Below are 25,323 nucleotides of genomic sequence, written 5' to 3'. Positions count from 1 at the left end.
TTAGTGGCCTCTGTAATGATTTCCATTGCCTGAGCGTGGACGTCTGAGTTGCTCCGAGTAAAGAGATTAATTCAATTTTCCTAAACTGGAAATGGACTGAAAAACAGAGAGGCTTCATTGACTTTTCTTCGCTTGGCTCTTGGTGTGTTAGGGAAACAATCGATGGAGGTGAACTTCTCAGCCAGCCGAAGCCTGCGTTCACATTTCCAGGGACGCAAGCTGAGGAAGATGCAAATAAACATTTTTAAGACGTGGTTTTGGCTCCTAGACTTGGCCGCAGCACGTTCCCGCTCTGCATTAGCAGCAGCAGGATCTATTCCCCTGGAAATGAATTACAAACAAATTCCTCATTTATCCCCGAGGTGACAGTCTTTTGCTGATATGTGCTTTCTTGAGACTAATAAGTTTTGAATGTCGTCGGGAGGAAAAAAAAAAAAAAAATCAAAGTAATTACTTCGTGTTCCCAAGCTCCTTATTTGTGTAGGTGCATGTGTGTTTATCTCTTTCTGTCATGCTGCATTGCTAATGGTAATTAAAGGGAAAGGATTTTTCTGTTTCGAAGTTTTGCTTCTTACTTTTTACCTTTGGTGACTTTGGTCTCCGTGACAATAGTCACTGACCAGCTGCTTATAGAACTGAGGTTGCTTTACTCCAAGCTCAGGAAATTCGGGCTGTCCAGGTGGAGCTGAATAGTTTTGTTTAGCTGGGCATGGAGCACCTGGGGTAGGTGTTGATTTTCTTTGCAGACCAGGTTTTGAAAGCACTTCTTGAAGGTGCGGGTCTTGGTCCCCACCCACATCTTGGGGGTGGTTCTTGCAAATTGTGGAGTACACATCAGTGTTGGTTTTGTTTTGTTTTGTCTTGTTTTGTTTTGTTTTGTTTTTATTTGATTTGATTTGTTTTGTCTTGTTTCGACTGTGTAGGATTTGGTAGTGTGGGTGTCAGCAGCAGAAATTTGGGGCAAAACCAAGTTGTACGGGGTCAGCAGTGGTGCTGTGTGCGCTCACCACCTGCTCGTGACTCCCTGGTAAGCACGAAATTCATGGGCTGGACCAAAACCTCGGCCCCATCACCACGTCCAGCAACTGCCGAGGTTAATAGGGTCGTTCTTGTCCTCTAGAAATACAAAGCTGATTGTGAAAGCTCACTTCGAGGTCCGCATAAAGGACATAACGCATGTGATACACCGCTGGCTTTAGCCATAAAGGGGCTAAGGAGGTTTTGTGTGCACAGACAGCAACTTTATTCACTTGCTTTAAATCTGCCTTAGGAACATCTTAGCAATCCTCTTCTTCTGCTGAAGGCCAAGGATCTTCTCCTCCTTCCTTCACTTGATCCCCTGCACATCTCCCGGCTCTCCTAAGGGACTCAGGAGAGACCCGGGAAAGGGAAAACCACTCCGCATTTTCAGATCTCAAAGGACAAAAGTCAATTTTGCATGGGCGGAGTGGTGCCAAAAGGGAAAGCAGCGTCCTCATCCCCCCCCTTCCTACAGCCCACGGCATTTCTCAGTTTCTGCTGGCGATGTCCCCTGTCCTGCCTCGCACGTTGGTGGCGGGTGGCTGTCACCTCCGCGCACGCAGCCGGCGCGGCGTGGAGCAGTTCGGCTCTCCTGCAGAGCTACCACATGCTGGTTTGTAATTCAAAACGCAAGCAGAAGGGCTAAAAAGGAGGGGCGGGCATGGAGAACTGCCTGCAGCTTTCCTTCAGGGATCTGGGGGGGGAAAGCGGAGGTCAGGAGAGATGGGAGCAGAGGTTTGAGCCCAGAGGAGGGATGGAGAGGGTCCTTGGGGCTTTTGTGCCATGCAGAGTTTGAGATGAGGAGGTCCCAGGCTCTTCTTGCTCTCATGGGTGTCCATGAGCATGTATTTGCACCCATGGGTGTGCAAATGACTCTACCTGGAGTTATTCCAGAGGTTATTTTGACTGCAATTCAGTCTAATTATTTTTTATGATCATTACTGTGTTGTAAGTGATCGCTGCCCAGGGATAAGCGAGGAAGGGAAGAGGGAACTCAGCGGGTTTCACTCTTGATTCTGAGTTTTCTTTTCCTTTATGGCAGCGAAGAGTCGTGCCCACCAACTCAAGCGATGGGCTCGGTGGATCTTCTGCTCTCTTTGGAGCAACGTGCTCCGTGCTCACCTGTGAGATGCAGGAGCTGCTGAAGCTTCCCTAAGGGGAGCTGGAAGGGGTGGCAGGAGGAAAGACATTTCAGTTCGTTTTAATTTGTTAACCAGGTGGGGATTAACAAACAAATCTTCAGTTGTCTTACATTTCCTAAAGGCTCAGGTAACATGGAGGTAGTTTGGGTTTGAGGTGTCTCTTGGACTGTCATGATTGATACCATTCAGCTGAGGTCAAAACTTGGCCTCAGACTCCAGACTGAGTCTAAAGAAATGTTCAGAGTCACCCTGAAGGACCACATACCCCCATGAGCATACATGAACTCCGTATCTGAGCTCTCACATCCTGCTTGGAGCTCCTATTTGCTCCAGAAGCAGCTTTTAGAAATTCCTTTCTGCTCCCCTGCTCTGCCTGTGCACCGACTTGGCATGCTGAAGGTTTGCTTGCTTTTTAGGAGCTCCCACTTAAACGCGCAGCAACCAGCTGTTAGAGGGCAGATATTTTAAGAAGGGAGGTTGGTGTGAGACATGAAAAAAAAAAAAAAAAGGCAAGGAAAAGAGGAACCATCAGTGTGTGAAGAACAACCTTCCCAGGCATTTGTCTGCAGCTGAAATAAAGGTAAATATTGGATTGTCAGCTTGAAATGCATCTCTATTGCCTAGCTCCAGCCTGCAAATGGAAGCAATTAGAAAAATGTCCTGCCTTTTTCACAGTAGGCTGCTTCTTTCTAGCACAAGCCCCACAGATAGAAAGACACACGCAAGTCCTTAAGTAGCAGATTGGTTTACCCTGTCAGTCAGCTCTCATTAGACACTGCAGTGTTTCATACCCAGTAATCTGCTCAGAAGCAACAGATATTGGCGCCGGGCGACAGGTTTTTAAGAGTTACCACTCATCCTTTTTCCATGCACTGAAGCCGTGTCCTTTTTTTCGAGGCCCTTCTCTTAATTAGGTTGAGCCGGGCAGCGGAGCAAAGCAACCCGCTGGTGCAGGGGCACCCAGGAATCAGAAATATTTAACTCAAAATGTGGGCGAGCTGGCTGGTGGAGGACGGGCTGGGATGTGGCCAGTTGTGGAAAGGGTGGAGGTCAAGGTCACGGCTGAGGACAGGAGTGAGGACAGAGGGGCAAGGAGTAGCAATGGCACGGGGCCAGTTCCTGCTAAAATGTAGGGAGGAAGAGGGAAAATGAGCAAAGGACAAAAATAGCACATCTGAGAGGTGTGACAGGGTCAAGCTATGGCATGGTAATAGGGTTAGGGCAGAGCAAGACATATGGGCAGTGGTGTGTAGTGTAGAACCCGTATAGCAAAGCTTAGGTTATGGATGGAAAGCTCTCCATGGCCAGGAGCTCCAGGACATGTGGCACGTACCCATGGAGGTCAGAGCACTTCTCAGGGTGTCCTGGAGGCATCTTTTTGGCTCAGCAAGTCCCCAGTGACTGGGAGGAAGGTCTAGAGGAATTTCATTGACCTACTCCTCACTGTTGGCCATAGCTAGAGGTGGGACAGCAGGACATGGACTTCTGGTGGACCACGATGTGGCCTGCAGGAACCATCCCTGCACTTGTCTAACGGAGGCACCTGGGAGCCTTCCTCACTCAATGGTGCTGAAGCACTGATGATGAGCGTGGAATTTGCCCTCCTGCTAGAGAATGTGCTCACCTCCAGCTGATTTCCTACTGTACTGCCTTCCTCTGGAGCAAGGGACCACTGATGAGTGGGCAAAGAAGCCCCAACCTCGCCGAGAGGAGACCAGTGGCAAGCCCAGCTCCTGGTCCCTTTACCCATCTTCTTACAGGCTGCATGGAAAAAGTTTCCTGATGTGGAGACAAGGTTTTTACTATGGAGAAGCAGCTCCATGATGTCCTTTTGCCCCGTTCTTCCATCTTCAAGGACATGCAGAAGCATCCTACCTTTGGTGTTCAGCCACCCCGGTGCCTTTCACCATGAGCTTTCCTGGAACTGGTGTGGTCCCTCTGAGTTGGATTTTGGATACGAAGGTGTGATTGCCATAAATACCCTCTGGCTTCCATCCTATGAGACAAAAATGCTGCCCTCAAATGCATGCTGTGACTTTTGCAGCTAGATCAGGAAAGTATGGAGCAAACCAAGGTGGTTCTTCAGCTGCAGAAGGGGATGGGCTGCAGGGCACGAAACTCAGTCTGAGTGGGGAACTCAAGTCAGGCAGCTCCTGTCTATCTGAGGTAGTTCCTCTGGTGAGGCTGACATTAAAAATCCTGACTCAAATGCAGGAAACATGGAGTTAAGGAGGTGAATTATTGATTGAGCGCAACTATTACCGTATCTGACAGATGGAGACTGTCTGAGAACATTTTGCAGAGTGGCATCTGCACTGCGCCTGATTGGCGTCCCTGAACTTTCACACATCAGATGCAGAATATCAACACACAAACTCTGATGTAGCAATTAAATCTGTCCTGTAATGAACCTGGGCTTGGTAGCCAAGAGAAATCTATACGCTCAGTTATGGACTGAAGGCCTTGGTTCTCGTATTTTGAGAAGGTATTAAAATAATTACATCCAGATCGCTGGGTTTGAACCTACACTTCTGATGTCAGCACACGCGGCCATGCATCACTTTCAGGAAACGATCTGCAGTGTGTAATCCCTTGCTCAGATTTTATTGAAGGCTGTAAAGCTTGCCTTGCGTTTTACAATTTGTATTCCAGATTTGAGATGAAATAATATGGCCAGGATGTAAAAATACAGATGATGTCTCACGTCGCCCAAGTGCATTAACATCCAGAGCTGGAGTCAGTCCCTTGAGAGCATGCAGAAGCGATCCATCAGATCTATACTCCACATTGTCATGTGTGCAAAAATAAGGAGAAGAAGAAGAGAGGTGCAAATAATAGCAAGCTTTCCTGAAGAACAGCTTGTATTATGAAAAAGCAATATGTAAAATACGCCTTTTTTAATAAGATTCAGTGCCTTCGTCTTCCAGGTTGTTTTCTTAAGCCCAACGCAACTTGGTAAATGATTGCAATTTTTTGCAATCTGTTGACTGGTTGGCACGCTGGGTGAATTTGTTCTCCCTTCACTGGTAGCATGCAAATGTTCTGAGCATTGTCAGGAAAATGCATTTTTTGTTGGGTTCAGAGGTCAGGACCCATTGGGAAGCTGGCCCTGGGAGGTTACGGCATGGGGATGGCCTTTCCTGGGCAGTACCCAGCCTTCAAAGCCTACAAAGACTTCAGCCTAGCCCTTAATCTCAACAGACTTTCATTTTCTTAACCATAAAGCAGCCTTTTGAGAAAACAGAAGCTCTGTACGTGGTGTTTCTAAAGTGCTTTGAGATGTACAAATGGGAATTGAAAGAGAAGGTTAATGAGTTAATATAGAAAAAACAGAGGTTCGGTCCTTACAGCAGAATTATTTTGATAACAGGGAGGTTTTTTTACAGTGAGAAGCATTTTGTAAATGAGATAAAATTAATGCTTCAGAGCGACTTTCTTGGTTTTGTGGGGCTGGGACCACTCCATCCATTTAGAAGCAGTGCTGGGGTTCTCTCCTCACTTTTCAGGGACCAATTTTGTTTCCCTGAAGCCACGGTCACATTGCCATGGAGTCTTGGGTTTGCAGACAAGTTTGTGTTTGTTTGTAGCCAAGTTTGTGTTGACTCAAAAAGTTGAGATCATTGGAGGTGAACTTACATGAAGAATGGACAGGAGAGGCCACAGTTGTACTGCACACAGCAGCATCGATGCTCACTCAGGCTTAAGTTCTTGAGTTCTTGCCTTCAGGAGCAGGTGACAGAAGTTTTATGTGGCCAGTGGCCAACAGAGAAGTCCTGGAGAAGAACGTTGAAGGTCTTAAGTGTTAATTCCTTCATCCAGGAGCCACATAGGTCTCTGTTGAAGTCTCCAGCTTCTGGCCCTCTAAAAAGTTGGCACCGAACCCGTGCTGGCTACCCGGTTTCTCTCTAATAACCGATGTCCATAGGGCACTTAACCCGATATAACTACATATTTTACTGTAGAATGAATTGGCTTCCCTCCTTTCCTTGCCCATTCATAGGTGGGAAATCATTGCTGTCGATCCCCTTGAGTCGTGGTGGTGGTGGTAACCCCTCACTGATGAGCCAGCAGGTAGGGTTTGAGGCTGCTGCACCATTTTGTTTTCTTCCTGCTATGGGTAGATCTGCATCCAGCGTTGAGCAAGTGGAAAGCCGTAGGATGCATCCCCAGCCTCGGAAGTTTCTAGGATGGCGCAAGGTGAAGAAGGAGAAGAAGGAGAAGAAGCAATAGTGCCATGAGGCAAGAGCTCTTCCATGAGAACCAGCAGCACGGTCAACACGGTCAACAAATGGTGACGTACTTATTGATGTCAGCTTGGCCACAAAAGCTGGCTTCCCTAATTATTGACACCACTGCAGCATTCAAACCAAATGAATAAAGGTAGTCAGTAAAAAAAAAATCATAAATCGGAGTTTTCAAGAGTTATTGGCAATTTGCCTGGCCTTAGCTAGGCGTTCAAACCTCCTCCAAGCACCAAGGGTCAACACCAGCCTACTACAGGTGGACACCAGCGTGATGGACCTCGGACTTTCCTATCGTGGTTCACGTGTTGCATCCTGTTCTCTGTCAGCAAGCAGATCCCGTCGGATGTGTCCTTCACTCATCGTGAGCATTCCCATTTTTATTCAAAATCAGCAAACACGCACCACTGAACACCTCCTCGATTACAGCACCGGGCTTTTTTTATCTAGTTCCAAGCCACTTGATCCTAAATAAGGCTGTTGGGTGGTGTTGTTTTTTTTTTTGCCACAGTAAATGTTGTTCCCAAAGGGTAGCTAAAATTGTATTATTTTTTGCTGACTGGAGCAATCTTTGCAGTACTTTCCATCGAACTGCTGACTCTCTCTTCTTTAGGGCTACATTCATTTCCACATCTCCTCTCATTTATGCATGAGGCAAGGGGAAAAATTGCTTAATATTCTTTATAAACTGGCATATGGTATAGATAATTTTTTTTCTCTTTACTACGTGCAGTAAAAATGCAAATGCGTGTGGCTTATTTGCAAATGCTGGCATTAATAACTGATATTTAAACAGAATGGATTAGCATTTTTACTGATATATTAAAAAGATTTTTTCCAATCATTTGCACACTCAAAATCAATTTTAATACAACATGCAAATTGAATTTAATTTTTTTTATTTAAAATTGCATTTATCTGCTTGAACCATTAAATTTACTATTTAATATGTACTTTCCAGCTCACTTGGTTAGAATTTCATTGCTCTTTATCTGTATAAATTTAATTAGCCTTGATATCATCAGTATATTATAGAACTAATTAAAGATTTAGATAAGTGCTGAGGGTGCTTGTTTAATACCCTATAAAGTCCCATTTGGAGAGGGAGAAATTCCGTCCTTCGGAGTATCAGCCAGCATGGAGCTATGAGGAGTGGCTCAGACGTCGTTCCTGAAAAAAAAAAATTACTTAATGGGCTTTAATGGATTTATCCTTCCTTTGAAAAGCCATGTAATTACCGCGTGTCGCCGCGCAGGGCAGGGGTGGTTGCTGCCTTGCAGGGGGTGGTTTCTGAAATATCCGGGCACGTGTTGTCCTCGTGGTGACGCCGTCTGCTGCGTGGAGATCCCCAGCAGGGCACGCTGGTCCCAGGAACGAGTGATAAACTGGGGGAAGAAGGGAAAAGAAGAATGAGGAAATACTGAGAACAAAGCTGTCAGATAAGGCAGAGCCAGGCAGGAGTTGGGAAAAAGGAGGAGAGGGTAAAGGGGAGATCTTTTGGAAGAGCAGTTATGTTCTGCACGTATCTTACCTGTTCCTTTCCTGATCATCTCAAGGTTTTGCAGGTGTTTTTTTCATCTGTATTTTACATAAGGGCATGGAGCAGGGAGAAAACCAAGTGCTTCAGTGACAGAGAGCTGCAGAGAGCACCTAGAGGGGGGTGATTTTGAAAACCAGATGTTAAAACAAAGCTGTTTAGCCCATATAAAGGCCAACACCTAGGTGAGAGGATTTGGTTCTGGTGCTTTGTACACTGTCTGAGTAGTTTTATTTTTAAAAAGGAAAGTAATTGGTGTGTGTAATTTGGTTGTCTTCAATTAAGACTCCATTTTTTTACCCTCCTTAATAAATAAAGTGCCTTTTGATGCCTGGCTCTGTACCCTGTTCAGGTTTCTATGCCCTGCAATCCCAAGGAGGGCACAGGACTGCTCAAGGTGCGAGGATTTACCACCTCTGCCACTGCTTTCTGCTTTGGACAAATTATTTCATTTTTATCTTGGATTTTCTGGCGGTAGGCAAACAACAAAAAACTTCAACGATCCTTACCTCACAGCCCTGATTTGTGGGTTTATTAAGGGCTGCAATTTGCAGAAGCGTGGAGCACCATTAAGGTATAAATTCACTTTTATTTCTTCCTCTCGTGTTTTCTTTTCTCTTGCAAACCATTTCACGTCTTGCATATTTTAGCTTTTTAAGTGCTTTTAATGTTCTTGAGGCTCTCGTGCTGAAGGAACACAGCTCACGGCCGCCTACTCCTCCTGCCCCAAATTGTGCCGCGTGGTCAGGGGGCATCTGCTGGTGGCCTTCTGAGAGGCTGTGAACGAGGTTGTCCCCAGGACACCTGGAGAAGGTGTAGATCATAGCTGCACACAGACATTTTGGGCTGGTCTAGCCTCGTTTTAGGCTTTCTCTCCAGTCCATGGAGACCAATAGATGTTTCTTGGCCATAACTCATCCCACCCGAAGCTGAGAGGAGAGATCCCCGTTTCTTGGTATCTAAACCATGTGAAGTCCCCCTTAGTGCTTTGGGTTCTTCAGGAGGCAGAAAATGGACCTTACGACTGTTGTCCTGAGAACTGGTCCAGGTTAATTAAAAATCACGAAAGAAATCTTAAAAAATGATGATCAGGGTATATATTCCCTGGTGGAATAGTGTCCTGAGAGTAATGATATTCCATCCTATGTTTTAGGGCTGTGACTGCGTACAGGACTCGAAGGACATGGTTTAAGGCAGGCAGTGGTTAGAGTGGCTGTATGATGTAGCAGGTATTTCCATCAGCAGTTTCTGTTTTGGTATCTTAAGCTCCTGAGATGGAAAAAGAGCCAGCAGCCATACGTGGAGACTCCTGCTTTAACATGCTGATCACTGATGCGTGTGTGCAAACATCACTGCAGTCTTCACGAGGTGTAGGAATTACAGAAATTGCTGGGTTAGGGGGATTTCCCTTTGCTTGGAATTTCAAGTCTGGGGAACTTGCTTTGCAAAATCCAGCGTGATACTGGTTCTCACTCCCATCCCATCTCCGGGAACAAGTAACCCTCAGCTCCATCCTCAGCTCTTTCCCGTTCCCACCTTGACATCTCGTGCTCCACAGACAGAAGAGCCCTGTGGGCATCTCTTCTCATTCAATAAGTGCTGGAAATCGATTTCTTCTCTATTAAACAATAATGTTCCACCAAGCTCTGCCTGTACCAAAATTCAGTGACGTTATAACTGCAGCTTTGGCCTTTTTTCCTCTTCAAGTGCACGTTCATTGTTCTCTCTTGCATTTTTTTGCCTAGATTTAGTCTGTAAGTGCTTCATACTTAACCTTTTTTACTTTCTTATTGAAGTTCTTATTAGAACATTGTAGAAGTGACTCCCTAATCCCCCAAAAGTGTGGGAGGTAAAGAAAGTACAGAATACTTTTTTTTTTTTATTCTTTTTGGGTAAATCGGCACCCAGATCTAAGTTCTCACCTCGTGAATCTCTTTCTGTCTGCATCATTACAGAATGGGCACCCAGCTATATAATGAATGAATAATTAAAGTCAGACTCTTTATTCTGAAACATCACACTGTTCATCTGAAGGTCCCTCTCTTAAGACGAGATCAAGTCATTCGCAGGGAAATCAGAATTTAATTTTGAATTCACCTGGCCATCTTTTGAAAAACTTTTCTGTGTGCAGGCCTTGGGTTATAGGTTAACATTAGCATTTAAATGGAGAATGGTATTAATAGCCCTCAGAGGAGCTGGTCTCGTCCTGATTGCCTTTTCAGAGATTTTTTTTCTAAATGAGAGAGCTTCTTTATTTTTCTTCTCTTTCTCCAACAATAGCGCTCAAGAAACCATCTTTTTTGATACCTACATACGAAAAACGCATCCTTGCAAAATGGATTCATTTTTGGCAACGACGTTTTGTTTAATAACTGGTGTAAAAATATAAAAAAGGTGGTGTTAATTGGCTTCAACACTTTTGATATGCCCATGGGTGGTTTTTTTCCTTGGCCTGGGAGACATTTCCACCTGTGATGTTTGGCCTCGTTTATTTGCCTCATTTATTTGCTGTTAGTAGGAAGATGTTGTTCGTGTGGTGGTAGATCTTCTGAGCCTGCTGTAGTCAGCACAAAGAGGACAGTTGTGTTTGGGCTTTGGATTAGGCATCATTTGCTCTTAGATGAGTGTTTCAAAAAAGCACCAAGAGAATTCAAAGGGTGGTTCAGAAACTTTGGACCTGATCTCGTTGCTGTCAGACGGATGAGCAGGTTGGTGGTTAGGCTGGTGGGCTACTGGGACGTGAGATAGGGACAGGGAGGAGCATTGAAAGGATGGATTTTAAAAAAAAAAATAATTAATTAAAAGAAATCTTTGTCATGCAGGCAGTCAAAACTGGTTTATCATCCTGTATGAGCAGGCTAGTGAGGATTTTCCTGGTGGAGGCATCATTTTCTCTTCATCTTTGGACACCTTAAACTGTCCTTTACTCCTCACCTGCTCAAAACACGGCCATCAACCCCAAGGGAGGTTATAGGGAGGGTTTGGCCAGGTATTTACCCACCTAAAGAACCAAAGCCTGTGTTGAGGCTGAGTGGATCTCACTGCCCAGGTGATCTGGTTAGGATAAGTCAGCCTACATGTGCTGAGCTGTGCTCACATGGAAGCCAACCGAAGGCTTGGAAAGCTAATATTTTTTTTAGATTAGCTCTGCTAATCTGCTATTATTATTTATTAAGCCATTTGTCAGGTGGTAAAATCAACTTTTGATAAATATTAATTCTTCTCCCTGGTTTTAAATCTCAACTTTAGAACCCAAAGCAATCTGCCAGCATTTCAGTGCACAGACATCTCCCTCACCTGTCCATTTATTTCCCCCGTCCCTTACTAACTTGCTTTTCACAACCTCCTCTCGATAATCAAAAGAGCATTTATAATGCCAGGGACAAATACACTTCTGAAAGTAAAATGAAGAGCCTAAATAAAAAATCACAGAACAAGAGGCTCATCCCACTCACTCTTTCATATTTCATTATTTGATAACATCAGAAGATGAGTCCATCAGAGCTGCTTGGGCAAAGGCAAACAGGAGTGTGTCTGATCAATATTTATTAATACTTTCAAAGACAAGGGAGGCAAAGTTGAGCAGACTCCGTAATGGAGTGAATAATTACTCATGCAAATAGGGTTTGGCCGAAGGCAATGCCATGCCAAAGCGGCAGGTTTTTAATTGCACCCAATTAAAAATGCATACCTTTTGCTCGCTCGTCCCGTCTCGCTCGCTCGTCTTTTTTTTTTTTTTTTGTATTATTTTGCAGGAAATTTTTAATTAAAAAATAATCTGATCCTGAACCGAGTGACAGATGAATCCTGCGTTTCTGAGGTGCAGGATAATGCAGTGAGCCAGGATTTGGGACAGGCTAGCAGAAAGGCAGCCATAAGGACGGTGGGGGGGATGACAGACCTGCACTGCTTGAGGTTGGCTGATGTTTGGCTTTAACACCCCAGGAGAAGGATGTGAAGTGGTGTTGGGCACCCAGATGCCCACTGATGTCTTGACCAGTCCTACACTTGGCCATCCCAGAGCCTGAAGAACCAGGGCCGTGGTGCACCCAGGTGTTATTTAGCAGTAGAGACGCGGGGTCAGATGGAGAGATGACCAGAGGGGCTGTGGGCAGGTCGTTTCTTCTTCCTTGTGGCTCCCCACTCGAGGGAAAACCAAAATACTGAGTCCATGCAGGGGTGGAAATGTTCTGGGAGGCTTTCTGAAGGACGCTTCCCTTGTAGGAACTGGAAGCTTCAGCACATCAGAGGCAAAACTGGTAGCACAGCCCCAACCTCAGATTTCTTCCCTGTGTAATTGTGGTGTTGTTTGACGTCTTCTGAGTTTAATATTTGCCTCGTGGGGAAATAATTAGGAACATTTTGGGTACAGCAGCTCATGCACCTCTGAGGATATGCTTGGGGTTAGGTGGTAGCAGAAGGGATGTGTTCTTGCTCCTTCTTTTGAGGTGGTTTCTCACCTCGGAAGGTCGAGTCCTGGGCTTCGAGCAGAGCCTTGCCACCTCTCAGAGGGAGATATGCCCCGGCCAAGATAAACCCTGTCATTTTTTGAAAATCCACCCAGAGCTGGTAACAGTAAAATCTCGTTTCACATCTGCTCAGCATCATTCTCTCAAGGTGATCGATGTTCCGTAAGTCGCAGTGTTTACTCTGGCAGCTGGTTTTTCTCTATGTTGTGTATAACCGTGCTTGAGATATTGCCAATAGCCTCCAAGATAACCTTATATTCAATTTCTGCCTGTGCATTGAAGTGGCTTTATAAAAACCTTGATCTTTTTAGCATGTTGAGGCTAACGGCGGCTCCTGGGCATGGATCAGGGTGCCAGGATGCTGCAGGGCTCAGTGGTAGGCAAATTTGGGCTCTTAGTTCCTTCAACATCCCAAATACAACTCGTTTACTGTGCTGAATTCAAGCGTAAAGGTTATGGGACTACGACCCAAGGGAGGAACTGAAGTGAAAACGCAGCAGACCCGTCCTTAGACCACTGACCCACGGGGTTTTGCCTGTCCCTGCCTGTAACAGGAGCTGTTTTAGTTGAGGAATGAGCTGTGTTTTCTGTCTGGGAGGGAAGTTATTGCAGTGCCAGGGTTAGCCAGACTGGTGCCACTGTCACCCACCACGCCACTGATGCTTGGAGCTGCTGGGTTTTGGGATCCGAAATCAGTAGCTGAGGCAGTGTGATTTGGTGTGACCCAAACCTGATGAGGTTGTGGTTGTCGGGATTACCCAAATGCCTTCTGCAAAAATGCCTTCTGATGACCTGGCCCTCCTTCAGCACCAGGAGTTTCACAGCCTGCATCTCAGCTGCACAGAGCTAACAGCCTGATTTATTTTTCTGTTTCTTATTCATCCCCAAAAGCTAGTTTTTATTTGTTTCTTATGCTTTTTATTTTAATGCAGGCAAAGAGCAGAGAAAGGGAAGGAGGTGATCACTTCTCCCGGAGCCCCTACTCTTGGGTTTTAAATAATTTATTCCACCCAGATCTAAGGATTAGCCTGCAGCCTGGCCCTGTCCTCCTACAGAAGCAGAGGGCAGTCGTGGAGGTGCTGGAAGTGAGAGGATTTGGTTGAAACAGTCCTTGCTGCCATGTGGTGCAAGAAAGGAATCTTTTCACTTCTTCCTTGAGCTTTTCAGACCCTTGTTTCTTTACAGGGGTCTGTAACACCAGTATTAAGGTATGCAGTTAGCCAGCTCCTCTAGAAACAGGGGTACTTGCCATTTTTTTTTGGATTTGAAACCCCAAATAGACCTGAACCTCAGCCAAGCATCACCACTTGCTGGAGCTTAGTGCATTGGGGCTGTAGAGGAGAAGCTTCCCCTAATCCCTGACCTTATCCTAGGATCTGCTGTGCACTTCCCATACTTTGTGCTTTAGATGGAAGGATGTGGGAAGCAGGGAGAGTGGGAGATGGGCTCCCCCGTGCATGTACGTGCACGCTTGGCCTCTCCTGGTGTTCAACAGCATCATCTTTGGGCTTCCTTTGTATACCTGGCGATGCCTTCTCTGCTCATGGCACCACCGAATAAAAAGTAACAGCTGATGGTGTGCCACAGAAATACCCTACAGGATTCTACCATCCTACAGATGGTTTTTGTGAACATCGAGCCTCAGAACTCACCGGGGTGCTTTTTGTTTGCTTGCTTTCCAGGCAGTATTACGAGATGCTCTACAACACAGCAGATGAGCTCTTGAACCTGGTGGTGGATCAAGGCGTGAAGTACACAGAGCTGGAGTACATCTACGCCCTGAACTTACTGCACCGGAGCCAGACGGGTGTGGGAGACCAAACCACACAGAATATGAGGCTGCAGAGGCTGAAGGAGATCATCTGTGAGCAAGCTGCTATCAAACAGGCCACCAAGGACAAGAAAATCACCACTGTTTAACCTGCTCGGTCGCTCGCCTTCAGTGAGCAGCGGGGGCTGTCAGGTTGCAGGGCCAAATTTCTGCGTTTCTGTTAAAATCGGTGGCAAAAGCGTGAATCTTCTGGGTGGCGGCCTGCTAGCAAGAAGGGAAATGCCGTTTGAAATTTGGTTTTGGGGTTCTTCGGGGGGTTTCGATGTGTAATCACGTAGTGCTTCCTTAACGCCTTCTCCCAGGAGTGATGGCACTGCAGGAGGAAGAGGCTTTTTGGTGGAGATGTGGGTGGGATGCTGGGCTTTGCTCTGTCGCTGCTGCTTTGCCTTGGGACGCAAGGCAAGCTGCTCTCTCCGGGGGAAAGAGATTTCACTGGGTTAGGCCAGAGTCTTTGGTGCAAGTTCAGACCACACTAAATAAACAGCACTGTGAGAATCAAGAGCAGACCTGTTGATAACGTGGGATCTTGATGACTTTGAAGCTGTTCCACCACTGTAGCCACACGGGAAGCCTATTTCAGCTCTGCCAGTACTAAGTGACAGTCGTAGATGCGTTTAGTTTTCTGCTCTTCCCACTGCAAAGAGATCTAGTTGCTTATTCCTCCGGGTAGTAATAAGCCAGTTCTTGCAGTGGGAGGTGACGTGGGACCATTTGTTTCCACTTCTCCATTTTCATTATCACGGAGCCAGATGGCACCAGTTCCTGCAGCTCATACTGCACTGGATGGTGGTGGATGTGGGAGCAAATTGCCAATAGAAGGCAACAGCAGAACTTAATTCTCTTTTTTCTGAATATATCTTTTGAGCATGCTTAGCTCAGAAGATATTTTGTAATCGCCATTTGATGCACTGGAAGGACATTAGCCCAGTGCTAATGGTCAGCAAGGGCAGGAGGAGGGTAAATCCCAGCTCTGCAGTGTGAGGCAAGCTCAGGTCCCCAGTTCTGCCTTGCCACCTGGTAAAAGGCTCTCAATTCACTGAGGCTGATGAGGTTGTGCCAACCCTCCAAACCATGAACGCTCTGCACTTGTATTTGGCAGGTAAATAGTCAGCCCAGCTGGGTTTCGTGTCCTGAAATAGGTTTTCTCTCAGCTGTTTAACTGCTTCTGCATCAGTCTTGAAACTTCTGAATTAAAGGATATTTAAAGACTCCTCAAAGGCTTTGGTGCTTTATTCCTTTAAGATATTACTTTTGTGATATTTGAAAGACTCTTTTCTGGGTCCAAAGTCATATGGTGTCCTTTGAGGTTGCAGCATTGTTGAACTGGTCTTCTGAATCACTCAGCCTAATCCCCAGCTACCACGAGCCAACTGGACAAGAAGCTTCTCAACCTCCACGTTAAAAGCAGAACACATTAATTCTAGTTGTTAATATATTTTTTTCTGACTTCTAGTCTCGTTTTATTCATGAACCTTTTTTCTATGCCAGTATCAACCATTAACTCCAAGAGTTCCTTCCTTTCCTTGAGGAATTTGCACGAGTGACAGTGGAGAGCACCATCACGGCCATGTGTGATGATTTGGGGATTCCATGGGGTAACACATGAGGAATGTATTCCCTGGCCTTGGCATCCAAGAAGGCAGCCTTTTCTGCATCCAGACATGGGAGGATGGAAAAGAGGCTGCTTGGTACTTATAAAAAAGATTTCAGACCCTTTGAGGTACAGAGGGGATGTCTGAGGAGCTCTGAATCCAGACTGGGCTGCTGTGGGCTAGAGTCAAACTTTTTTGGATGCCTTTTGTCCTTATTTGTTAATAATCTGAGGCTCTGCCTCATCTTTACATGGCTGATCTCAAGCTTTGCAGTCCACATTTTCCACCCACCGAGCAGCTGTGCTGGCGGGTGCCATGACAATTTGCATGAAAACAGAAAAATTCAAACCTGGGAGTCTGTTTTCTTCCAAAGTAAATTATTTAAAAGAAGCCTCTTTGAACTGCACATCGCATTGTCCATCGCACCAGCACAGGCTGTAAATACAGAGCCCTAGGTCATGTCCATGCACTTGAGAAGGTGCAAGAAGGAATTTGCTGGCCTGCGTGGTTCAAGAACACCATGGCATGACTGGAGAGAGGAGAGGCAAGGACTTACCTAGATCCTGGTGTAGAGAGATGAAAAGGATTTGCAATTGAGGTAGTCACAGCATATAATTAGCCAGCAGCTCCTTGAGTGTTCAGACTCAGTCTTCTCCAATCCTTTACAACAGAAGTTCATATTATTCAGTCTGTATCTCATCTCACACTGAGGGTAAAAAGGGAGTGCCTGAGGCCACGGAGAAACACATGAGCAGCGTGCGGCTTGTCAGAAGCCAAAGCTCAGGCGCCTTATTTCAGCCACCCGTTGGCACACTCTGCACAAGCTTTCTTGCTGCACCACGAGGAGATGCTGCCAGAAGGAATCCTCATCAGCCTTTGCAAATCCTTACTGAATATTTTTTTCCCTGAAAGGTAACTTCTGAATGCACCTGGAACAAGTGAGTCCCTATTGCAAGAGGTCTGCTTTGTGTGTTGGCGTTGGTTGCAATCCTCTCTCGCTAATGGGGTATCGGGAGTGTGGGGGGGGTGGGGGGGAAGAGATCTCTTGGGAACATCTTTTGTTGATTAAGCTGATAACGTGGGTAGTTTCAAGCTGTTTTATTTAATAGCAAATAGCTCTTCAGACAACAGGCTGGCTTATCCTCTCACATAGTCCACACGCACGCACTCGGACCCATCTGGAGCCCCACGGGTGGTACTCACGCACCAGGAGCTTCTCAGGAGGTGTTTGGAAAGCCCTTTGAGAACATCTTGTCTCATCGGGCGTCTCGATAACCCTGTACTCAGCATCTCCATATAACAGCCACCCTCGTGGGTATGGTCCAGGTCACCTGGCCCCGCTGATGTGTGTGCTCGTGGTCCTGTGCTGCGTGACTTACCCTTCTCCCTCCTCTGTCTGGGAATTTGTTGCAGGACCATGGATGTCAGCGCTGGTTCTTTTCTCTCCCCCAGTTCTTGCGCACCGTGGTTTTGCAGTCCTGATGTGACCCTGCAAGACACGCACTGCTTTATGGCCAAGGCCATTTTGTTTTGTAATGCGACGTGAAATGCTGCCAGCACTCAGAAAGTAATTGTGATATGGATGTGGCCCTTTGGTGCTTAAAGAGACAAGGAAATACTCCTCCAGACCGCAAAATGAAATATTTCCATGGGAGCTTTAAACGTTCATGAGGGTTTCACAATTTCCTCTTTACAGCCTCGTAATCTTTACTGGGTTTTAATTATCGCACTGTTTTGAAGCCTGTGCCAGACGCAGAAGTGGAAGGTAAAGTAAATGCCTCCTGCTCCTGCCTTGTGTATCAGTCACCAGCTCGTCCTCTCCCAAGTGCCTCCTCCCCCTTGACAGCTTCTTAATTAAGGACAGTGTAAAGCTGTCTGATCGACAAATACGCATACAACTAGATGTGTGCACACATTTATATACCTACCTGTACATAAATAAGCCCCTAGAGATACCGTGGTGTGGGTCCCCTCGACCCCATAAGCTGCCATAGATGTGGTGAGCGCGGCCACTGAGGGAAAACAGCGGCTGGAAAGGTTTGGGAGGATTTGAGGAGTTGTTCCACCGAGGCTCTCTTTCTGCCTTTTATTGGCCGTGTTTTATTTTATGAGCGCGAGTCATAATTGCAAATTTCTTTTTCGATGTGGCACGTGGCAATAAAGGGGAGGGCTCTCAGACAGGGAGCGGGGGAGAGCGGCCAAGAGGAAATTAGTGGTGCAGTAACGCCAGCCCGATTGCTCTCGGGGAAGGTTTTTTGAGGTGAGGACAGGGAGCTGGTCATTTCACCCAGCTGAGATATGGAGACGTCACACAAATGACCAGCAAGCGTGACGGATGATAAACTCGAAAGGAAACCAAGCTGCAGGGAACTCAACCGATGCTCCCCAGGCCACAATCCCTGGAGGATCAGCCCTGCCCTCACTGCTGGGCAAAGCCACCCCATAAATCCGAGCCCAAGCTGCCTGTGCCCTGCAGTTCACATCTTACCTTTCCTCTTCAAATGGGGAGCGTGCTCAGAAATGAGGCGTTTTATTTTATTTTATTTTATTTTCCTTCCTTTGCTGATTGAAACTAACAACCGAGCCAGGCATCCAGAATTAGGTGGCGGCGGCCAGCATATAATCATTACATTTGCTTTTGGATGATCCGCGTGAAATTCATCAGGAGCGATTTATTGGGAAGTTCATTGCATCGGTGTTCATTATTTACTTTGTTAGGCTTGGGCACAGTGGCAATCAGCGAAGAAAATTGGACAGTTTGGGCCTTGGACTTCGGCGTTTGTAATTTCCTCCGGCGAGTTGCAGCATGAAATATATTTGGCAAATCACTCCTCTGTGCGTTCAGGGGACGTTCAGATATCGGTGTGGCTCTGAGAAACGAAGAGGCAAAAGCAGGTTTGTGGAAAAGGAAAGGGGAATAAGAAGCAGGCTGGATCACAGCCCTGGTGCTGGGTGCTTCCAGAGGCCTGGGGTGACTGTGGGCCCGAGCCATCAGCTGTGCTACCTGCAGTGCTTCTCCAGCGGTGTTTGCTGCCAGTGTTTTCATTCCCCTGCACTCAGGGGCAGTCTGCCAGGCACCTGAAGTCCCCCATGGTGTCTGTCCTGTCCCCAGGATGGTGGCACATCCCTGCCAGTCAGGCTCTGAGCGTCAGCAAGGCGAGGAGCTAAGGAGAAACAGAGAGCTGGGCTCCTCCAGGGCCCCCTGAACCCACCTCGAAGATGCTTTAAGGCCACGGCCACACCTCGAGTGCTGGGTTCAGCTTTGGGCCCCTCACTACAAGGACATGGAGGTGCTCAAGTGAGTCCAGAGAAGGGCCACGAAGCTGGAGAAGGGCCTGGGACACAAATCCTGTGAGGAATGGCTGAGGGAGCTGGGGGTGTTTGGTCTGGAGGAGGCTCAGGGGAGAGCTCATTAGCCCAGCCTTAGCTTAGCCCAGGGCTAAGCTGACCAGGGGATGGGGATCAGGCACACACCTCTACCCCATTCCCATAAAAGCCAGGGCTTTGCAAAGTGCTGCCGGAGAGCCAGGGCTGCCCGTAAATCTGCTTGGTACATGGCACGAAGTTGGGAGCTGATTGTTTTTATAATTGAATTGTAAATCAATGTATTTAAGGGCAGCATTTGCCGGTAACGCTTCCGAGTATGAAATGCTCTCCCTGTCGATATCGGGAAAGTTTTATTAGGATAATAACTGCTGATTTAGCGCTTCAGTTCTGGATTATTTTTTATTTTTTCACATGTTCAGTTCAGTGTTTGCTGTTCCAGAGCCAGGAGGATTTGGGGAACGGTTCATGCCACCACCCCACACCAGTTGAAACACAACCACATGAGCTTGGATGCGTGGGGGACATCTTGCACCCTTTGTGCCACGTCAGCCCCTTTGGGACCAGCACATTAACGAGTTATCCTTTGTTAGCAGAACTGGGTCACCTCCCACCTAGCTGAACCACTCCAATCCTCTCCCTGAGCTTCAAGCTTGGGAAGCCGAGTGCAATGTCTCCTTTAGACGTGCTTTTGGTACCGTGGCCACCTCAAGCAGCTGCTCTTCAGCAGGCCAGGCTGGCCGTGATGAGGGTTGCCCTTTTTTTTTAGCCTCCTCCATCCTCATTCCCCTGGTGGGACATCAGCCCAGGCAGTGTTTGGCCATTTGGGACGGCCGTGCTAAGTTGTTAGGGTGCCATTTGCTCTGGGTGATTTCTGTGGGAAAAGGACAAAACTACCATTACCACCTAGGCATTTTTTTCCCCCAAATCTGATTCTTTGTTTCACAGCCCCATTCAGGAACAATCTGTCTCCAGCCCCAAATACATAAGGCTCATTTTGCTCCCATCGCCGTCCCCCACGGAGAGGGGTCTTGAAGGAGCCATTTCAGCTCAGAGCACAGGAGCAGGCAGCCGGTTCCTGCACTGCCAAGCCAAACAGATGGGGTAGGGAGGGGACAAGGAGGGAGGACAAGTGTGTTTCGGAGGTTTTAATAATCCCTTCTCCTGCTTGAATCATCACAAATCCCAGTGGAAGGGCAGGCATTTTCCAGATGGTAGGAAATAAACTCTGGGAGACTTCCACGCAGAGAACTCATTAGCCCTGCTGGCTCTGCTCCAAGCTCGATGGCAGCCCATGTAAACTGTACTTGGACCTGCCCTTTTTTTTTTTTTTATCATCTGTTCCCATGAAATCTCCAGCCCCATCTTACACGGACAAGCTGCCCAGCTAGCTATTAATTTGATTACGTGTGGCCTTTGCCTCTCGGAGAGCTTGGAGCTCAGGCAAGTATCTTCCTGCAGACCTGCTGCACACTAATCCGAGCATCTCAGCTGCCTTCACGCCTCCCGTCTGCTCTCCTCTCATCTGATGTTAAGCTGCCTGTACAGAGTCGGGGGAACAAAGAGGTTTTTGGAGAGAGGCATTGCATGCACGTGCATGCAGAGGGATTTAAGCCCAGCCACAGCCAAATGTTACCACTGTGCTGCAGTGGTGGTCTTGGTTGTGCCACACATCCCCTGCACCCCACAAACCAGGGTGTTTCTGCTGCTGTAGGTGTTTCTGGCTGCAGTAGTGACCCGGCTCAGCGGGTAGTGTGCTCCTCTTTGTGTGGTTGCTGGATGTCAGCCAGCCGAAGTTGTCATCTAGAGTAACTCAGCTGGGTTAAAAGCGTCCCACTTCCCTCAGGGGTGACCCAGGTGCCCTCTGTTTTTAAAACATTGCAGGCAGGGTAAGAAAACCCTCATGCCAGTTGAAAGAGATGGCAGGACTGTCCTGTTTCATTGCAGCAGTGCTTTACACCCAGGAAGCTATTCAGAAAAGGTTTGTGCATTGTAAGGCTCCATGTACAAAGTGGTGTTTTTCAGGTTTGCAATGAGCAGCTGTTTGTACAGGCTCAGCGTTTGCTGTCTGTGTTGGCTGATCATAAAGTCATTAAGGTTGGAAAAGCCCTCCAAGATCTTCTGGTCCAACCATCACCCTACTACCAATGACACCCACTATACCATGTCCCTAAACACACCAGCTCCTGATGGTTCTCCTGTCCTTGTTGGACAGGGATGGCAGCAGGCAGCCAGGGCAGAGTGGCTTGCCAAATGGGGTTCTGTCGTCCTGGGATGGGATGGGATGGGATGGGATGGGATGGGATGGGATGGGATGGGATGGGATAGTTCAGCTGGAAGGGACCTTCAAAGATCATCAATTTCAACTGCCTGACCACTTCAGGGCTAACCAAAAATTAAATAATATTAATGAGGGCATTACCCAAATGCCACTTGAACACTGACAGGCGTGGGGCATCAACTGCCCCTCCAGGAAGCCTGTTTCAGTGTTTGACCACCTTCACTGTGGTCAAACATCTCCAGCTGCTCTACTCAAGCAGCTCCTGCTCGTCTTTGAAACTCCAGTGATTCCAAAATTGTTCTTCTAGGTCACAACAAACCCAAAAGACACCTAAAACAATGGATATTCCTGGTTAGGACCCATCCTTCCCTGTCAGAATTTTCCCTTTTCATGGTCTCTCCACCCCATGCCTTTGCTGCCCTCCCCTGAGCACAGTCCTAGCCATGCCCCATCTGGAAAGGAGCCATTTCAGGGCAGTTGCCGTGCCCAGAGGGCTCTGGGAGGAGGCACAAGGCGCTTAGTGGAAAAGGAGTAAATCTCATTAAGGGTTTTAACATTTATGGCCAGTGAGATAATTAAGGAAGGTAATTTGGGGTAGCTTTATTGCAGTTATCATAATGTTTCCCTGAAGCACGGAGATAAAAGTCAGTGGATGGTGTCCATAAGGAGTTTTATGTCCTCTCTTTTTTTTCCTTTTTTTTTTTTTTCTTTTTAAAGCAAGAACTGGTGCAATCAAAGATGGGTGTCCTTTTATGAACACAGGTGGAGAAGGCAACGATGTGACACCGAAAAACAAAATTACGAGGCTCTCAAGGCTCAGCTGGCTGTCATGACCCACATCAGAGACCCACTGCAATCAGCAGGAATCCGCAGTCTCCAACATTAAATTGTTTTGCCATGAGGAGCTGTGCTTTCCTCGTGTTTGTCTCACAGCGACCTATATTTGCTGACATCCTGATGGATTTCTCTTCCTCCCTTCCTTTTCTTTATGGGTTTACTTCATCATTTTACCCCATTTTGCAGCATAAAAACACGCAGTAGATGACAGATTAGGAGCCGAGGAGGAATGAAATGAGAAAACAAGTAACTTTTTTATTTGAAGTTGGAGTCAGAAACACAGTGGCCACATCTAAACATGCTGGACACGCTATTATTTATTCTTGTTATAACACATTGAGCCAAGCTGCCATCTTAACGAAGGAGAGAGAGGGACTGGGGCTGTGTGAGGAGGGCTGAGGAGAGTGTCTGTGAGGCGGACTACAACTCCCATCATGCCCCGCAGCCTGGCTACTAGGGCGCGGCAGGCGCAGAGGACTACAACTCCCAGCGTGCACCGCGGCAAAAGCCGCTTTCTCATTGGCTGGCTCCCGGAGGCGGGAACGGCCCTTCTCCCGTCTCCTTGGCAACGGGCGAGCAAACAAGATGGCGGCGGCCGGGGCTTGGGGTTGACGGGGCGGGCTGCGGGGCGAGGCGCTGCTCACGGAGCCTCCTCCGTCTCCCCCGTCCTTCTCTCAGCTCATGGTGGGGGACGAGGAGAAGCGGGGAGAGGACGGCCCCGGGGAGCTGCCTCGTTCCTCTCAGGAGCCCTCCCACCCCTCAAAGGGGGTCCCCGAGGGGCCCGGCCTGCTGCAGCGCAGCTCCCCTCACAGGGAGGAGGATGAGGACGATGAGGAAGAGGAGTCGCGGCCCGCAGAGGTTCTGCTCGGCGCTCTGAAGCTGTTTGGGGAAGGGTGTGCGCACGGGGAGGGGGGGGTGTTGTTCCCCTCCCTCATCGCTCAGTGTAGTTGGGGAAAATAGGGGGAGGCGGTGGGGGCACAAGGTAACGATTTCTCACCTCCCCAGAAAGTGAGTTTGGTGTTCTCATCACTTTTGCCTTTTCTTTAAGGGTCCCTTCAATCCCATCAATGTCCAGAATAGTTCTGGATTGCCTTATTCTTCTCCCTATCCTATAAAGACTATGGATAAACTGACACATGCACCACCAAATTCACCCCCTTGCCTTTGTATATGCTCTGCCCTGAGGTTCAATAAACCCCAAGTGAATTTGTTTTACCTTCTCTACTGAGCTCTAAAGTGTCTGCTGCCACAGCATTATCACCTCATATTTTTACCTAGTGGAACTATCTCTATAGTCTCCATTGCTATAACATGGAGGTGTTATAATTTAGATGATTACCATTTGAAACATTATTTATCCTGGTCCCTAGATTAGCAATTGTACTGTGACTTCTCCTGGCTCCTAGAAATTTCACAAGCCATTGGCTTATTTTCTCATTAAATCGACGCAGTGGTTCATTAGTGCCATCTGTCAAGGTAGCCTCTTTGGCAAAGACTGCTCGCTGAAGCACTAGCTGCTCGTGCTGAACAAATTTAAAGGGCCTCCAATAACGTATGCGTTGGGGTACAACGCTGGGGTTGTGCTGGTGCTGATTTGCTGAGATGTTAACATCCATAATTAGCGTGAGTTTCATGGCTCAACATCTCTGAAAGCGGGTCCTGCTTAACACTGTGCATGTAAATCAGGAGGTTAAAAAAATACCAATGAAAAACGTTGAAAAGGTTGACTGAGCGTTTTTCAGCGTCTAGAGGTAGTACGTAACGTGTTTCTATTTATCAGTTTTGAGGGCTCTATTCATCATTCTTCCTAATGCATAGTGCTTTAACAAGGTGATGGAGCACTGAAAACAGCACTTGACTGAGGTCTTCCATTAAACTCTGTTCCCAGTTGCATCCCAAGCAGCTCCTAGATTCTATAAAGTGGAGTTTTATTTCATAAATCTCCTCTAAATCCATTTCTCTCCCTTCCTGGTATGTTACAGGATCAGCTGGAAGGAGTGCTGGATGAAGACACTGTGGCTGAGGGTCTCCACAAGCTGGGGCGCTCGGCCTCTGGTACTGAATACGTTTATCTGAATTTGTCCCTTTCAGTAAGTATAAGCAAAGAACATCATTGTGAAGTGCTTTTCTGCTCAAAGAGTTATTCCTTGTAACTACAAATAGTTATCCTGGTAAAATAATACTAATAAAATAAATAAATAAATCAGATTTTTGATCTCTACCTGTTAATGTTGTCTCATATATGTGGGACTTTTGACAAGACACAGGGTGGCTCCTGCTGACAGCTGCTCTATCACTACTGTTTTTTTTCACTTTATAGCAGTAGTAAGATTTTTCCATACCAAATCTTTAGGTTTGGGTATATTCCTGCTTTAGTCAGCTAGGGGAAAAAAAGAGGAACATGCTAAACATCTAAGAATGCTGCATTCGGTGTCTTCTGGTCAGAAAGCTAAAACCGTTGTGTCTTCTTAAATATTTCTTGCTGCACGGCTCTTTTCCTGGAGCCCTGGTTTTCTGGCATTTTTCCTGGCTCCAGCTATCGCTCATGGTTGTGTTTTCAAGTCTTTTGACATCATTTGCATTCATGGCTGGTCTACAGGTCTAACGTAACTTTCAGTCTATGTCATCCAGCTCTGACAGATCCAGCTGGAGGGACTTTGTGGCACCTCTTCAAGGTCTCTATATCGTGCATCTCCCAGGAGATCTGGGAGAGCAGGGTGAGGTATTACAGCAAGTTATTAAAGTCTCTTTGCATTATTTTTCCAGGGTCGTGAGTTAAGTGACATTAACATTCTCTCCAGATACGTTCACCTACAGAAGTTGGAACTTTCATATAATAAAATTAATGGTATGTAGTAGATACAGTAGTAAACTCTTGGGTTGTGAAATCATTTAAGATGAGGAACGCAGCGTACCATGCAGGCTTAATATCACAAAGCCTGGTCTACGATTTAATGGGATAACTACTCTGGCTCTACAGACTGAGGCAATGGCTAGATCTTCTTGAGAATGATGCATGGACTGTTCAGACAGCTGCACCAGCATATGC

General features: G+C 46.9%; 2 protein-coding genes and 1 long non-coding RNA gene across 14 annotated transcripts in view; 2 read left to right on the top strand and 1 right to left on the bottom strand.

Moving 5' to 3' along the window:
- The window catches only part of EXOC4 (exocyst complex component 4), a 365,485-nt gene extending 350,034 nt beyond the window's left edge, over positions 1 to 15,451 (top strand). For all 3 annotated transcript variants that reach the window (XM_072041021.1, XM_072040965.1, XM_072040993.1), the window contains exon 18: positions 14,092 to 15,451. In XM_072041021.1, the coding sequence (XP_071897122.1) occupies positions 14,092 to 14,329 (238 nt within the window). In that variant the 3' untranslated portion in view covers positions 14,330 to 15,451. The remainder of the gene's footprint in view (positions 1 to 14,091) is intronic.
- LOC140002951 (uncharacterized) lies at positions 7,218 to 17,379 on the bottom strand. Its single transcript, XR_011810708.1, has 3 exons — positions 17,212 to 17,379; positions 7,642 to 7,788; positions 7,218 to 7,573 (listed from the first exon to the last, which is right to left on the bottom strand). It is a non-coding gene; the product is annotated as an uncharacterized lncRNA (long non-coding RNA).
- Positions 17,380 to 22,813: 5,434 nt separating this feature from the next.
- Positions 22,814 to 25,323, top strand: part of LRGUK (leucine rich repeats and guanylate kinase domain containing) — a 51,131-nt gene continuing 48,621 nt past the window's right edge. For 8 of the 10 annotated variants that reach the window (XR_011810614.1, XR_011810634.1, XR_011810604.1 and 5 more), the window contains exons 1-3: positions 22,814 to 23,132; positions 24,257 to 24,364; positions 25,041 to 25,122. Coding sequence is in view for 5 of the 10 variants with exons in the window: in XM_072040809.1 (XP_071896910.1) it covers positions 22,956 to 23,132; positions 24,257 to 24,364; positions 25,041 to 25,122 (367 nt within the window). In the remaining 5 variants the exon portion in view is untranslated. The remainder of the gene's footprint in view (positions 23,133 to 24,256; positions 24,365 to 25,040; positions 25,123 to 25,323) is intronic. The other 2 variants (XM_072040749.1, XM_072040732.1) reach the window with 1 other exon arrangement.

The sequence above is a fragment of the Anas platyrhynchos genome, chromosome 1 (genome assembly GCF_047663525.1).
Source record: "Anas platyrhynchos isolate ZD024472 breed Pekin duck chromosome 1, IASCAAS_PekinDuck_T2T, whole genome shotgun sequence".
In the NCBI taxonomy this organism is placed as follows: Eukaryota; Metazoa; Chordata; class Aves; order Anseriformes; family Anatidae; genus Anas; species Anas platyrhynchos.
Note: the sequence above shows the minus strand (reverse complement) of the source record. Positions and strands in the feature narration are given on the sequence as shown.